The 17,236-nt window shown below is 38.0% G+C and overlaps 1 protein-coding gene across 7 annotated transcripts in view; it reads right to left on the reverse strand.

Moving 5' to 3' along the window:
- The window catches only part of CUL2 (cullin 2), a 120,992-nt gene that overhangs the window by 28,936 nt on the left and 74,820 nt on the right, over window positions 1-17,236 (reverse strand). For all 7 annotated transcript variants that reach the window (XM_059911691.1, XM_059911696.1, XM_059911687.1 and 4 more), the window contains 2 exons: window positions 14,719-14,824; window positions 10,049-10,131 (listed from right to left, as the gene is read on the reverse strand). In XM_059911691.1, the coding sequence (XP_059767674.1) occupies window positions 10,049-10,131; window positions 14,719-14,824 (189 nt within the window). The remainder of the gene's footprint in view (window positions 1-10,048; window positions 10,132-14,718; window positions 14,825-17,236) is intronic.

Consider the following 17,236-nt stretch of genomic DNA (forward strand, 5'->3'; position numbering starts at 1 on the left):
CATCAATTCAAGACTTTAAATACCAGTGGTTAAGAATATTTGAATTTCACTCACCACAAACTCTACTACTAGAGGATGTGGTCTGAGAATGCAGTCTTTGAACCATCACAAGTATGCCTACAGTAATCTGATGAGACTCATTCCTCAAAGGTACACTCTAATACAATGTATCGCTCATTGAAATGACTAATAACTGTTGTTCTCTCTCTAAGAGGTCTGCTAGAGCCACTGAGTTGCTTTCATTTAAGCACAAAGGTATTTCTCTACTTAGAAATTTAGTGAGATATGTTTTAATATTTCTATATTCTATTACAGTTACAAAGGGATCTAAAATCATCTCAATTATTCATGTGACATTTTGATAAGTTCCTACTTAGTCAAGGGTACTACTGTGATGCAAGTTTTAATCACAATAAGAAATATAGGTGAATTTTGGCTTTTATAATTACAGAAATAGGAAAATGAAATAGGAAAAAAATAAGAGTGGGCCTAAAGCCACAGTAAAACGGTCTGGCTCTATGTTGGAAGTTTCTGACTCCAGTACTAATGCTCAAATCAAACCATTATACAGTCAAAGGTTTACCTTTCCATGGTAATCTTCCACCTCACTTTAAAAGTTTTTTTCTTTGAAGTAATAATTATTTTACAAAGAAAGCAACAGAAAAATATATTATCATCATTTCCTAGTAAAATCTTCTGGTTTTCATACTGGGATATAAAGATTTTCTAACATTTAAGAAAAGTATTGTGGCAATTACCTTTATATATCAGTGTCCCTCCCTGCCTCTGCCTCCCTCTAATCCTCTTTCTGTCTCCCATTAGTTATCTGGATATTCTGGGAGAAGTTTGTTGTGCTTGAATTAATATGGCTACAGTCCTTCTGACAGTCACAGAAATGTAGTTACAAAGTCTACATTTTGATATAAGAACTAATAAGAACGATGAGTTCATACAAGGTGACACAGGGTGAGCTCCTTTCCTCTGCTGACCTTCCCTCTTAAGCCCAAATTAAATCTGCTGAAATAATGATATAACCTATTCCATTGATTTGGAGCACATCACTTTTTGCCTTTTAACTTTGTCTGGGACCAAATGAAAATCAGTCAAAAGTGAGAAATATCTAAATATTTGGAAAATCAGGTTACCTAAAATTATTTTCATGACCAAATCCTACTGTCCCTGCTCAGCACCAGGAAAACGTCCACTGCTGCTATTCTCAGCACTCCTGCCATTTGTTTCTGACCCCAAAAGGCCCAGAGAAGCTGGAATCAGGTAAGGTAGTGCCTAGAAAGAACATCGACATTCCTACTGCTTAATAACTAAATTGTCCTCTCCTGTAAGAAGAACATCTGAACTCAGAAACTCTTAGGCATAATTATTCAATTCACCATACACTTTGATAACTGCACAAAAGGTACTATAGAAAATCAGTGTAATTTATTTCTATTAGGCTGACAGATAATGAAAATAAACTGAAATGATGCTAAGTTAGTACTATATAAAAGCAATGACTAAGCTGGTTATCTGAATAAGCTCTGGTCTCACCTAAGAACAGTGATCCCAAGAGACGAGCTTTGAGAAAAGAATATGAAGAATTTTTAGAATATGGCTCATTATTTGATCTTGACAGAACTAAGTGGAAAATGCCTACAACAATCATAATGAAATCACTCAGCTGGGAGGATGGGAACGAATAGGAACAGTTTATTGTAGCCCCTAAGACCAGGATTTTGGAGTCAGACTACCTAGGTTCAAGTTCTGGCTGCAGAATATGTCACCTTGTGCAGGTGCTTATTAACCTTTAGTACTCAGAGATGTCCCCTTCTGTAAAGTGGGGGTAAGAAATGTACCTACTCTCACGAGGATATGGTAAAGATTATGCATAATCCAAGAAAGTATGTAGCACACTGCCTGGTACATGAGTAAACCATCAATAAGCTAGTATTTTAAGTACAGATAGGCGCAAAATGGAAGCATCTTCAATAAATTAGAGAGGAGAAGAAAGCTAAGAGACCAAAAAAAGCACTAACTGTGATTTTAAAACCAAGGCATTTTAGAGGGCAGACCAGGTTTGTGATGGTCATTAAAAGTTAGGCTGGAACTCTCAAAAGTCCTGATTCTGATATGTGACAATGGGCAAATTAATCTCTTGGTGAAACTCCCATTCACCCCCTATGATTAAAAGGAGAATATGGTTCCAACAAATTAAACACAGCCTCCTGCTCTCACTCCAAATCTGAGAAGTGACAGGAAGGATACTTTTTAACGCTCCATTGTTGGCTGTAGCCCTTGGACCTGTAGAAATTGAAAAAACAGAATGAAGACTAGATAGCACAGAAAAACAAAATTACGGACCAAAATGCACAAGAGAAAGAACCGCTAAAAGGAGGGGGTGGAAGATAGTGAAGGAGGACGGGCAAGAAGTGGTGTTACTGAAAGCGGGTTGGCACAAAACCAGCGAGGTCATCAGCAGACTAGCTGCCCTGCGTATCCCTGCAGGAGCAGTGAGTGTGGTGCTACGAGGAAGGGAAGCACCTGCGCCCAGACTGCGCCCAGACTGCGCCAGACTGCGCCCAGACTGCGCCAGACTGCGCCCAGACTGCAGCCAGACTGCACCCTGACTGCTCCCAGACTGCACCCAGACTGCACCCAGACTGCGCCAGACTGCGCCAGACTGCACCCAGACTGCACCCAGACTGCACCCAGACTGAGCCAGACAGCTCCTGACTGCGCCAAACTGCCCCCAGACTGCGCCAGACTGCTCCAGACTGCGCCAGACTGCCCCCAGGCTGTGCCAGACTGCTCCAGACTGCGCCCAGACTGCGCCAGACTGCTCCAGACTGCTCCAGACTGCACCCTGACTGCTGCAGACTGTGCCCAGACTACGCCAGACTGCGCCAGACTGCACCCTGACTGCTTCCAGACTGCACCCAGACTGCACCCAGACTGCGCCAGACTGCACCCAGACTGCACCCAGACTGAGCCAGACAGCTCCTGACTGCGCCAAACTGCCCCCAGACTGCGCCAGACTGCTCCAGACTGCGCCAGACTGCCCCCAGGCTGTGCCAGACTGCTCCAGACTGCGCCAGACTGCCCCCAGGCTGTGCCAGACTGCTCCAGACTGCGCCCAGACTGCGCCAGACTGCTCCAGACTGCACCCAGGCTGCACCCAGACTGCCCCAGACTGCTCCAGACTGCACCCAGGCTGCACCCAGACTGCACCCAGACTGCGCCAGACTGTGCCCAGATTGCTTGACCCCAACCCCAGAGCACCTCAGGAGGCACTGGGAAATCAAGGAAACAGTTCACCTTCAGACTGGCAAGACTTGATGAGTAGTAGAGAAACGGGTTCCCGTACTCTGCCTTTGGAAGAACAGGTACTTTACAGAGGGCAACATTAATTCTAAATGCACATACTCTATGGCGCCAAACATCTGCACCTGTGCATGACAGAACCAAGAGTTGTAGTAATGGAAAAACTGGAAACAACCTAATAGACATTACTAGGAGAAGAGTTTAAAAACTGAGGTAGAGCCATACCAAATATTCTATAGAGTTTAGGAAGAATGAGGAAGATCTCTATGTACAAACATAGAAAAATTATCAAGATATAAAATTGAATTTTAAAAGAAGTACGTCATAAATGATTTTCAGAAGTTAGAAAAAAAGAAAACTTTCTATACTTAAAAAAAGAAAAAACAATATTCTGTATTGTATTCTGTATCATATTTATTTCTCTACATAGATATAAAAATTCACAGGAAAAGGTGTGAAAAGACAGCTAACCAGATGATCACAGGGATTACCTCTGTAGAGAGGAAGATTGAGGAAAGGATCTGGAACACTCAAAGTTTTTCAAGAATGCATTTACATATCATTTGTGTATTTGGAACTAAGTTTTTCACTGAGTAGCTGGTACCAGGTCTGGGGAAGAAAATGTACAAGATAAGCCTGGAAATATCCTGACATACTACTAGATAGCAAGAAAGTTATCAATGATGACTAGGGTCACTTCAAAAAGACTCTGGCACCAACTAACCAAAGAGAGGCTATTTAAACTTTAATAAAGTTAGACAATAAATAGGAACAAATCAAATATATTTAAGTCTATAAGTTTCATCACGGTATGTTGAAAAAAAAAAGCTAATTGGCCACTTTTTGAACATGACAGCAAACCAACTCATTATCCTGACAACTGGGTAAAGAAAAGAAAAGAAACAAGAAGTTATTTCGCCTTTCCTATATGATAACCAAATAGTTTAGATAAGGGTAAGAATATTTTTGTAAAATGTTTCAAGTTAAAAAATGAAAACCGAATGACAGAATTAAAGTGGTATTGTTTTACAAACCCCAATATACTAAAAGATGTCAGCATTTAGCATCAGTGGCTGCTTACATCAAAAAAAGAGTGAAAAATCAGAAATTACCAAAGAATAAAATATCTGTGGTTTTGCCTGCAAGAACCAACCTGAGTCTGAGTAAAACACTGAACTGCCAATTTACAGGAAACAGAGGACAAAGAAACACGTATAAATGGCCCTCATGCATGCAATCAGCAAAATCCAGACGGTGGTAAAGTCTAAAGATCAAATGGCCAGGATTCATGAACAAATAAGTTAAAGGTAAAAAAAAAAAAAAAGGATGGAGGAGAAACCTATTGATTAAAAGATTTAAAAGATGTATGAAGGTTTTTTTTTAGGATAGACAAGACTAAACTACAGAGTCTAGGAAGGCACACATGGGTGAAAAAACCATAAGGAAATAGAAGAAAGTGATTGCCTCAAAAGTTGGGTAGTGGTTACTATGGGAGAAAGGGAGGGGATGGGACACACACAAGGGTCTCAGGGGAGGCTGGCCTGGTTCTAGTCCTTAACCTGTGTAGCAGTAACAAGCACATTCACCTTATAATAATTCATTAAGCTGTACATTTGTGTTGTATGGCCTCCTGTATCTATATTTAATTTTACACGCACACAGCAAAATACCTAAAAGTCCAAAAGAAAACTGTTATAACAATATTAATATGTGACAGAATATGGAAAAAGAGCACAAGATAAAGTTACTACATAACAATAAAAACAATTAACCATGAACAGAATAATCCTGATATTTAACTAACAACAGAGCCTCAAAATTCATAAAACAAAAACTAACAACTGCACGGATGAAAATCCATAAATCTAAAATGAGCTGGGATGGGCTTCCCTGGTGGCGCAGTGGTTGAGAATCTGCCTGCCAATGCAGGGGACACGGGTTCGAGCCCTGGTCGGGGAGGATCCCACATGCCGCGGAGCAACTGGGCCCGTGCGCCACAACTACTGAGCCTGCGCATCTGGAGCCTGTGCTCCCAACAAGAGAGGCCACGACAGTGAGAGGCCCGCGCACCACGATGAGGAGTGGCCCCCAATTGCCACAACTAGAGAAAGCCCTCGCACATAAATGAAGACCCAACACAGCCAAAAATAAATATAAAAAAATTTTTAAATAAATAAATAAATTTTAAAAAATGCAATAAAATTAAAAAAAAATAAAATAAAATAAAATGAGCTGGGAAATTTAAAACATCTCTCAGAAACTGAGATACAAAAGAATAAAAACTACTACATTAAATTTTATTTTTATCCAAGATATTTTTCCTCAATGAAATCTATAATTTCTTAACAGTTGAGAAATAGAATAACAAACATATGAACATGCCAGAGAAAACACAAATCAGCCATAGCAGCCTATGTTATAAATTCTCCTAATTCAAAGGGGAAGAAAGAATTTTATTTAAAGTTTTAAAGTTTTTTTTTTTTAAACATCTTTATTGAAGTATAATTGCTTTACAATGGTGTGTTAGTTTCTGCTTTATAACAAAGTGAATCAGTTATACATATCCATATGTTCCCATATCTCTTCCCTCTTGCTAAAGTTTTTATTTTGGGGTTTCCCTGGTGGCACAATGGTTGAGAATCCACCTGCCAATGCAGGGGACATGGGTTCCAGCCCTGGTCGGGGAAAATCCCTCAGGCCGCGGAGCAACTAAGCCCGTGCGCCACAACTACTGAGCCCACGCACCACAACTACTGAAGCCCGCACGCCTAGAGCCTGTGCTCCGCAATAAGAGAAGCCACTGCAATGAGAAGCTCGCCCACCGTAACGAAGAGTAGACCCCATTCGCTGCAACTAGAGAGAAAGCCCGCGCACAGCAACTAAGATCCAACACAGACAAAAATAAATAAATAAAATATATATTTTTAAAAATTTTTAAAATTAAAAAATTAAAGTTTCTATTTTTGTTCAAAGACTACTTGACACTAGAAAGTTAACTGCAGAGCTACTGGAAAAAAGGAAAGCAATTCTGAATCCATTTAGCATTAAAAAGTCTGTGTTTTTAACAGTATCTTTAAGCATCTAAGCAATTCCTTTTACCTGCATTTAAAAATGTATCTACTTTCTTCTCTCTAATTTCATATTCTTACACTGTAACATTGAGATCCACAAAGTTACAGCATTTTATTTATTAAAATTAAAAACAATGTTAGGTTGTTACTATGCTGAAAGTCCCAATTGGCAATTCTATTTTATTATAAAAGACAAGTTATTATATGAATAGAATTACTTTTATCTTTCCTTAGTGAAGCAGACACTGTGAAAACATGCAGATACACAACCTATGATTACATCACTTGTTTCTTTCTTCCCAATATAGGAGGAGCACTTTTACTTTTGGATTATCAATTAAATTTTATGTGTACAGATTTCATGATATCATGAAAAAAAAATTGAACAATTGTTTCATTGACTTTCTTAAGCAAACAAAAAAATTCTGCAACCTACATTCCACTTTTAAATCTAGTACTTCACTGAAACAGTTTCTCTAAAATGCACGAAGCTGGGATTATTCCTGTAGCGTTTATATACCTCAAAAGAAGCCACCTTTATAGGATACAATTAATCAAAAAAAGAGCCTGGACCTAGTCTGTACCTTAAAAGCAGAGGATACATGGTTGTTTAGCCTTTTACATCACTTTATATTGCTGTCTTGTTTTCCTGCCTGTGACCTTTTTAGACCGTCTTTTTTGATCTACAGAAACCCCACTCCACCCAATTACAACTTTTTTCAAAAGTCATGAAATTGTATTACAGTTTACTGAGCATTTCAGCATTCATGCCTAGTAAGAATTTTCACTTAGCAGAACATTTTGATTTCACAAGAAAAAATCCTCCATTAGCTTGACAGATAACTTTACCTCTTTCAAGGCTGAGATGGCCCTCAACCTTCTGAAATCTTCCAAGAAGATCAACACACTACCTGTGAGTTGGGGAATTTTTATGATCTGTATATTTCTCTTACAATAAGAAAATGAAGGACAGTTCTATGTGTGAGTCTATACAAAAACTCCTAGAGATGCAGGTGATGGTGCAGCATAAAATATACCTCTGCACAACCGAAGTTACATTAGGAAGTACTCTTTTCCTAAAGGTGCTAACCAAATTAATTCATCTACTGATGAAGCTAAAAGCACACAGCGAAAAGATGGAGAAAGTATATCACTTGGGTAAAATAAAGAACAATTAACTGAGGTAGGGATTATCTAACCCAAGTTGTAGGAAAAGAGCTGTTATCCTTAGTATCAGATAAGCACCTGAGTGGTGGAAGCAAGCATTTTAGCTAAAGGACAAGTGCTTAAGAATCACAGGGCTAAACAAACTGTAAAACCCTGGGAATAGTTTTAAAGCAGCAGTATCTAAAAAATGTTGATGTCCAAGTGTAAACAGTGTACCAAGTACTAAATGTATTTAAGAACTAGGAAAGACACATGTCTTTTCTTTTAGCAACTCTTGGCTATTATGATAAAAAAATAACCTCTCAGACTACATTAAATAATGTTAGCACTAAGGGAGACCTATCTAGGCAGGAATAAAACCAGGTCTATCTATCAGGGATTGCCGGCATGTCATTTGTCCTTGCTCTGAAATCTTTTCACTGTATAATCCTCTCTACTTCATCTCACCTTTTTCAATCTACTTTTCCCAGTGCTCTGGGCAATTTACCACTCTCTCATCATGCTTTATTGTCACCCTATCTGTCCATGATATCTCACATGACAATGGGTAAATAGATGTTAAAGCAATGTAGCAGAAAGACCCAAACTGGAAGCTTAAAGACAATGGAGTCTCTTTCCTACCTACATCAAGTTCAATAAGTCATTTTTCCTTATTGAAGTTCAATCTGCTTACTTATAAATAAAACCTGCCTGGCCTCCTTGAGATCAAATAAAGAAAATATGTGTGAAAACACTAGAATACTCAAAGCATTATAAAACCAAAATATATTCATCATTAAGCTAAAGTACTGGAGCTAGGAGTGGAAGAAACATTCTGTGGATTGAAATGACAGGCATAATGGATTTAGAGTTAAAAATTCCAGATTTGAATCTCTGGAATTAAGAAGATGGGAGCTGAATAGAGCAACACAACTGTAAAATGGTAAACTGTACCAATCACCTAGGGTGAAGATTAAATGGGATTCACACGTAAAGTTTTTAGATCACTGCTTGGTACACCGTTTCCATATTTTATTATTATTATTAAGCCTTAGTACCCTTAGCTGTAAAATGTTAAGATAATACCTACCTAATAGAGTACACATAAAAAATAAATGAGATATTAGTAAAGCATGTTGAATAATACTTTAATGGAAACTGATTTTAACAACAAAACCAAAACAAGTTGCCCTAATGTCTCTAAACATATAGTCTCTATGTCTTTTCCAGAATTAGTATCCTACTGTTGTATTATTTTTCTCACAGTTATATTTTCTTTAATTTTTCATAAAATTCATTTTTAACAAGCTAACAATCACACTTAAGGAAAATTTACTAGGTTGGATCAAAATTATATTAAAGAGACATTTCATTAAAAGTGCATTTAGAAAATTATAACAATATTTTCATTATACTTTTAATGTAAAATAGCTGAATTCCAAGTCAAGAAGAAAGCTAACATTTCTTAGCAAAGGAAATTATACTAGAGCCTGTAACTCTTGTTGGAAGTGTTCTTTTAGTCAGTCATAGTTCAGTGGAGAAAGAGGAAGGAAGAAAACTGTTCCACCCTACTGCTTCACTACTGCCTTTCCTCTCTCTCATCACCTTTGGAAACACTGGAATCATGAAAAGCGTGAGTGACAATTTTTAAAAACCAAGTTACTAACTCCTACCACATATTTTCTATTTGGTGTTAACATTAAATATTAAAATAGTCTCTCCTTTTGTGGCTTTTTTTCTTAACCTCTTATTTCTTATTAGGAGCCCCATAGTAAGAACAACGCTCTGCTTTTTTCCTCACATAAAAAACTCCATATTTGGGTCTTCTTAATGAAAGCAGTTTCAGAGGGAGTGGCCATTATCACACAGCAATTCATTGGTCTACAGAATTCCTTTCACAGTAGTTCCAGTCACCTAAAATTTATCTGTGTGAGCGATTTCAGTTTCTGATTCCCCAGAGCTGAGGTCTAGTAAGAATCTTCTAGGCCAGAGCTGACCAAGAATGTTCTACTCTGGACTCCACAGGATAACTTACTTGGTGCCAAACCTTATTCACACAGCAGTTAGGTGAAGAGTCAACCATTCTGGGCCATGAGGACAGTGGGAAGCCCTTTTCTCATAAAGTTACCTCACAAGTTAACTGATTATTAGGGTGACCAACAACTGGAAGAATCTGTTTTCCTGAGTAGGTTATCGTCATCAGGGTTTCAGCTGAGAATACGTTCAAACAACTCAGCACTGCCTACAAGATCCACGACGTTTCAGGATTACAAAACAAGTCACTTCCTTCAGGGACTTATTTATTTACTAAGCGTATTAGGTCACAGTGAAATCTGCCCCCCAAAACCAAAAGATTATAAAACGATTTTAAAATATTGGCATTAGAATGGAAAATGAGGCTTGTTACAGTAAAATGAGGCCTACGTGCAGTTGACAGCCATGCAACTGTTCACTATTTTAGACCATTTCAAACAGCAAATTAGAACTGACTCAAGAAGATCAATGTCAGTACTCACTTTTTGATTTCTCGGAGCAGCATTCGGATGAGGATGGTCTGAAGTGGTTCAACCATCAATTTCCTCCACATATCCAATGCTAGCTGCCAGGAAGAATGAAAATCATCAAGGCTGAATTACTTAGTATTTGATTTAAACATTTGTTCAAGACTTCTTTTAAAAGTAAAAACACCCATCAAATGAAGTATTTATAACTATACTTCAAAATTCAAATAAAAATTGAATATAAGGAAAATAAATTTCTAATTTAAAATGACAATGACTATCATATCAGACTTGTACAAAGAACAGAATTAAGCTTTTATCCTTAATTGAAAATCTTACAGAAATAACTGATTTTTATAAAACCTTAATTTATTGATTGTTAAATGCCCAATATTAGGAAAGGGCTATAGACGCCAAAACTATAATGGAAACAAAGGAGTTATGTTAAATAAAATAATGTGATTTGGCTGTTGGCCGGTTTTTGAAATTATAACACCTCTCATACAAACATAAAAGAATAAGTCAATTTAAAGAATAACAAAATAGGGGGCTTCCCTGGTGGCACAGTGGTTGAGAATCTGCCTGCCAATGCAGGGGACACGGGTTCGAGCCCTGGTCTGGGAAGATCCCACATGCCGCGGAGCAACTGGGCCCGTGAGCCACAACTACTGAGCCTGAGCGTCTGGAGCCTCTGCTCCGCAACAAGAGAGGCCGCGATAGTGACAGGCCCGCGCACCGCGATGAAGAGTGGCTCCCACTCGCCGCAACTGGAGAAAGCCCTCACACAGAAACAAAGACCCAACACAGCCAGAAATAAACATAATAAATAAATAATAAAAATTTAAAAAAAAAAATAAATAAAAAAAAAAAAATAAATAAAGAATAACAAAATAAACATCCTTGTATTCAACACCCAATTTAAGAAATATGACTTCACCATTACTGTTGCCCCAAATGTCCTCCTCCTTTCTTTCCCCTCAGAGATTATCACTATCCTGCATTTTGTGTTAAATCATTCCCTTCCTTACAGCTCTACCAAGTGTGTAACCATCCCATATGATATTTTTGAAGTTGACTATTTCTTTTTTTTTTTGGCCACACCACGTGGCATGTGGGATCTTAGTTCCCCGACCAAGTATCAAACCCGTGCCCCCTGCAATGGAAGCGCAGAGTCCTAACCACTGGACTGCCAGGGAAGTCCTGAAGTTGATTGTTTCTGACCTTGATAACAAAATCACATTGTATGCTCTTCCATGTATGATTTTTGTTTTGGTTTGTTTTGTTTGTTGTTATTTTTTAATTTTATTTATTTTTTTGTTATTTTTTAATCTTATTTCTTATGTATAATTTTTTAACTGTAACTTTGTTACTGAAATCCAACCAAATTGATAAAGAGTTTATAGTTCAATCGTTGGCATTGCTATATAGTATCCTCTTGTATGAAGACACTATGATCAACTTTTACTTTCTACTGCTGATGACACTGTTTGTGATCCAAGCTTTTGCCACTGAGAACACTGCGGCTGTTCCTGCATTCACCTTCTGGTGGTCATAGGCAAGTGGTTCCCTGACACACACCTACGAGTGGAGACGCTGGCCGACAGGAGCAGGCATGCGTGCAGCTTTACTAAATAAAGCCAAGTGGTTTTCCACTTTACACTTGAAGCCAACATCCTGACAACAACTGCTACTGCCAGGCTCCGGTCAGACTTTGCCAATGTGATGGACATAAAGTGGACCTCCTTCAGGTTTTAACTGGCAATTTCCTGAATAAGGCTGGGCATCTTTTTATGATTTTTGTGCATTTCACTTTTCTTTTTTCTCTGTAAACTGTCCATTCATCTCTTTTGCCCATTATTCCATTAATGTTTGTCTTGTTCTCAACGCGACCTAGTAATTCTTTATATATCATGGAAATTAATCCCTTGACAGTTTTACATATCGCACTTTGTCATAGTTTGTGACTTGACTTTTGAATTTCTTTACAGCATTTTTTTAAGTAAAAATATATTCTATTTTAATGTGCTCAAATTTATCAATCTTTTCCTTTATTGTTTGCATTCTTGTGTCTTTTAAGAACTCTTTCGCTCCCTAAGGTCAACCTTAAGGAGATATGTGTGCTCCTATGCTGCCTTCCAAAGTTTTCAAGTTTTGCCTTCACATGAAAGCCTTTAAACTCCAATATGTTTTTCTCATACAGAGTACAAGTTATTCCAGTATCAAAAACTGATTGCTCCTAAAAAAAAAAAAAATTGATTTCTCCTGTTTCCAACGTAGCTGCATCCACACAGGTATGATTCTGTTTTTAGCCTCTCTACTGTTTCCCTAGGATAACTTTATTCTGATCCACTGGTAATTTTATAAAAATAAGTAAAAGCATCTGTTTTCCCACAAGGAACATTCTTCAGGTTTTGCCTTCTTTTTCTTTTTAATTAGCACAAAGAAGATAATACATAAGAAAATGGGATTTTATAGCTGTAGTAGGAGGGCAAACTGGTAAAGCCTTTGAAAGGCAAGGTGGCAGGGCTATCAAAGTTCAGGCTGTGCTTTGACCCAGAAAATCCACTTCCCGGTACTCACTCCATGAAAATTTCTGCTCATGTACAAGCAGATATATACACAAATGTAACTCCATGATTGTAAGATTTCTGTTTACTTTACTCATTACCATATTCCCAGCATATAGTACAGTGTCTAGCACACAGAGGGATTCAAAAATATTTAATAAGTGAACAAATGAACAATGATGTTCACACAGTATTGTTTGTGACAACAAAAAAATGAAAACTAAGGGGAATCGTTTAATAAATAATTAATAATTATTTGATATCCCTACTTTTTAAACAAAAGGCAAGAAATACAAGTTGCAGAATTTTATGTATGCTCTGATGTCAAAACTATTATGTGTGTATATATATATTTATATGTAAATGCGCAGGTAAAATTCAGAAAAGACATAAATCTAATTGTTTATAGTGATTTCCTCTGGGAAGAGGAGTGGGCATGATGGTGTTAGTGATAAGGAACAATTATAAAATAAAATATTCACTTATCACCCTACAAACTAAAGCAACTGCTATTAAGATTCTGGTATTTCCCACTGATCTGTTTCTCTACATCTTTTCCCCTCTACAGCTTTATTCCTATTAAACATATAATGTTGTGTCCAAATGTTTTCAAAAACCATTTTCCCCTTTGTTAATGTTTCTATGAACTGTTTTCTACTAATTTATCCCTTTGCCTACTTTTATAACAAAATCATATTGTATATAGTCTTCTATGTGTGATTTTTATTGGATATTGGAAATTTAGACTGTTAGCCCATTAGTCACCCTTATTAATGACTGCAAGGAATACTTTTAAACATGTAAACCTTTTTTTCCGTATTAGTTTTGCAGTACAAATTACCAGACGTGGGATTACCTGGTCAACAGGTATTGAACATTTTAAAGTCTACTGAAAGACACGGATAAATTTCTTTCCAAAAGGGTTATTCTAATTTAAATTTCTACTAATGCTGCATCTTAGTTGTTTATTTCCTTCACTGACACCCATCAAAATTTAACATTAATTTCTTTACTTAGTTGGCATCTGCTTCCCCATGAGGAGAGCAGACCTTCTGTCTGTTCACCACTGTATCCCGAATGTCCAGCTACTCGATAAATATGTACGACATGAATAAAAAAACACTGCACTAGGGCTTCCCTGGTGGCGCAGTGGTTGAGAATCTGCCTGCTAATGCAGGGGACACGGGTTTGAGCCTTGGTCTGGGAAGATCCCACATGCCGCGGAGCAACTAGGCCCGTCAGCCACAACTACTGAGCCTGCGCGTCTGGAGCCTGTGTTCCGCAACAAGAGAGGCCACGGTAGTGAGAGGCCCGTGCACCGCGATGAAGAGTGGCCCCCGCTTGCCGCAATTAGAGAGAGCCCTCGCACAGAAACGAAGACCCAACACAGCCATAAATTAATTAATTAATTAATTAATAATAATTTTAAAAACCACTGCACTAGAGTATTTCTTGCATAGTCAGTATATGTTTTATATATTATAATTTTCCACATTTAAATCTGAACTGTACCTCAAAAATTTGAGTGAATTGGTTGAACTGCACACTTTGTTTTACGCTGAATTTCTTTAATTACATTTTAAAGTTAAAATAAATTTGTTGCATCCACAAATTTGTATTTCCTCTCTTTTAGGTTCTCTTTTTAAGTCCATGTCCTTCACACTTTTCAACCATAAGAGTCTCAACATTTTCTAAATACTTTTTATGAGATTTTTCATACAGCAGAACTATTAACCTTCTGTCATTCATCCACCATTAATTTAACTATTAAAATAATACTCATCACATCTTTTCTGTTCTTCTCATCTATCTGAAGATTCTTAGGAAATCATGACACTATTTCATTTACTTAACATTCAGGATTCTTTTTTTTTCCCTCTTTAGCCACGCAGCTTTCAGGAACTTAGTTCCCTGACAAGGGATCGAACCTTCATCCCCTGCATTGGAAGCACAGAGTCTTAACCACTGGACCGCCAGGGAATTATTCCCTAGGATGTTTTAAATCTTGAAAATTTTAAGACAGTCCACTCAGTGTCCTTAAGAAAAGGACAGTGAATCAAATTTCCTCAGTATATAAAAACACTCTTATGTTTGCCAGTCATTTAAAGAATGTCCTACCTCTCCTATTTCCATAAGTGGTTCATTCATATCTACACCACCATAACCATACTGAAGGTCAGCTTCTGTCAATTTATTCTTTTTAATAAACTGGGTGTTGAGATACCTGAAAAACAAATGTAATATCAATAGACACTATGTCAAAATCAGTAGGAAAACAAGTAACGTGCAACTTTAGAGCAATAATTTTAGGGTTATAATCAACTGCAGAATAGTTCAGTAATACATCCAAAAGAAACTAATTATATATAAATTAGAAATATAATTTTTAAAAAAGATAAAAATTACCAGCCCAACTCCCTTTGCTAGGCCCGAAGAGACAAAGAGTAAGACCTCCAGAGTAGCAAAAAAAAAACCTATTACCACAGTCTCACTTAAAAAAACTCAGGGGTATTGTTCTAAAACTTTCCAATACTCTTATAGCCCAACAGCTCCTATCCAAGGGTCAACCCTCTACAGTCTAATTTGCTCATTCCCGGATTCTTCTTGTTAAATAAGCGAAGTTCACTTTGCAAAGAATTTAACAGAAAATGGTTAAAAGATCAAAGTCAAGAAAGTTCACTATATTTTATCACCATTAAATACGTAACTTTTCACTTTTAAACAAACAAACAAAAAAATCACAATCAGTAGGTGAGAAAACGCAATCGATTGTTACAGACAGTAAGAAGTATGGGCAAAACTGACAGATTCAAGATCACTTTGTCTACCAGGGGTAAACAGCTTTATAAAGAAAGACTAATAACTGTGATGAACTCTAAGAACTACTAAGATGAATAAAGAGTTCTAAGATTAAATAAAATGTGTACAAAGCCGTGTAATATTCAAGCATCACTTTTCATCATCCCAGGTTTCACCACAAGGCCTTTAATGCTCAACAGCTAAAACTATTCGTTTGACGGCTTCTGCCAAGGTGAAAATAGCTATTGACAATACAAGTATTTAGGCAACAACCACAAAATCTCTGTATTAAAACACACACTTTCCCACGTTCACTGAATCAAAATGAAAGGTCTGCTGAATGTTCAGACAACTGAAACTGCTAGCAAAGAAAACAAAAATTTCAACTGCATAACTCCACTGACAATCCTAGCAGACGATGAAAAATAATAAAGCGCTACGGCCACCACCACTTACACAAGTTCCCTCCCACATTCACTCACTTCAAGCTCTGGACTCCAGGGCTTACAACCTTGGCGCTCCATGTGACATTTTAGTCTCTTCTGTCCACTGGTTACAAAGTCGTTTCCTTCAAAATACCATTTAGCTTTCCCTTCCATTCTCACTGTAACCCTCATAATTTCCTGCTGTGCTTCCACCACGCCTTCCAGCTGAGAAAAGGGGAACAGGATTGGGAGACGGAAGCAAGGGCTGGAGAGAAACGGCTGCTTCACCTGAAACAGACTCCCTGGGGTAGGGCGTTTCACCTCTGGCCTCTGTCACTCTGGTCTCGGCTCAAACACACCTCTCTCAGGCCTGACCTGACCCCAAACCAAACTAACCTTCACTTTCCACTCCCAATGAAGTAACTATCTAATACATAACTGTTTTCTTCACAGCACTTGCTACTATGTAAAATAATCCTGTTCTTTTCTTTGTCTACTGGTTTTGTACATCCACCTCCTCTCTAGAATGTGAGGTCTGGCAGACAGTGTCCAGAACAGTGGCAGGCAGATAGGCAGCCCTCGAAAAATACTTCTCCGAATTACGAAATGAATAAATGGGTAACGTTCCAGCAGCACGGATGGCAAAAGCTAACATTAGAACACAAACTTGGAAAAGCAGCCTGGAGCCAGATCATAAAAGCATGAATGTCAGGAAATAAAAGTAATCACTGACACTTATGCAGCGCCTATCGTGTGTCAGAGACAGGCATAAACACTGCAGCTGGCTGAATACTAGGAGGTAGATATATGTGGTACTATTAGGATCCTCATTTTACGTGTAAGAAAATTGCAGCTTAGACAGCTTAAAGAACTCGGCAAAGGTCCATCAGCTACTAAGTGGCAGAGCTGGGCCAGAAAACTCACGAGGTCTCCCACTCTCATTCAGCAAGTACTGACCAAGTGCGTACTGCATGCCAGGTACAAGGCACTGAGGATAGAAAAACGAAAAACAAAAATGTAGTCTCTGCCCAGAGAGCTTACCCATCTGGTAGGACATAAAAACACAAACAAATGTAACATTTCAACAGTGAAAAGTGCTGAGTAGGGGGAACTTAGTCATATCTGCACCATTACATGTGCCTTTCTATAAGACCCTTTGCTCCAAACCATTCCTTTTCTGGTCACTGTACCATGGCCATCCCAGTAATCCTACCTAAAACATTAGCATCACTTAACTCATCCTTCCGTTTACCTCCTTTAATCAGCTGGTCCTCCTGTCCTCCTACACTACTCCTCACCTCCTCCCATTATTTTCCTTTTCACTTTCAATGCCATTCGTTGACTCTGCTTGGATCATGTGCAACACTCTCATGACTGATCTCTATTTCCCATTTCTGGCATATCCAATTTAC

The sequence above is a fragment of the Balaenoptera ricei genome, chromosome 2 (assembly GCF_028023285.1).
Source record: "Balaenoptera ricei isolate mBalRic1 chromosome 2, mBalRic1.hap2, whole genome shotgun sequence".
Lineage (NCBI taxonomy): Eukaryota > Metazoa > Chordata > Mammalia > Artiodactyla > Balaenopteridae > Balaenoptera > Balaenoptera ricei.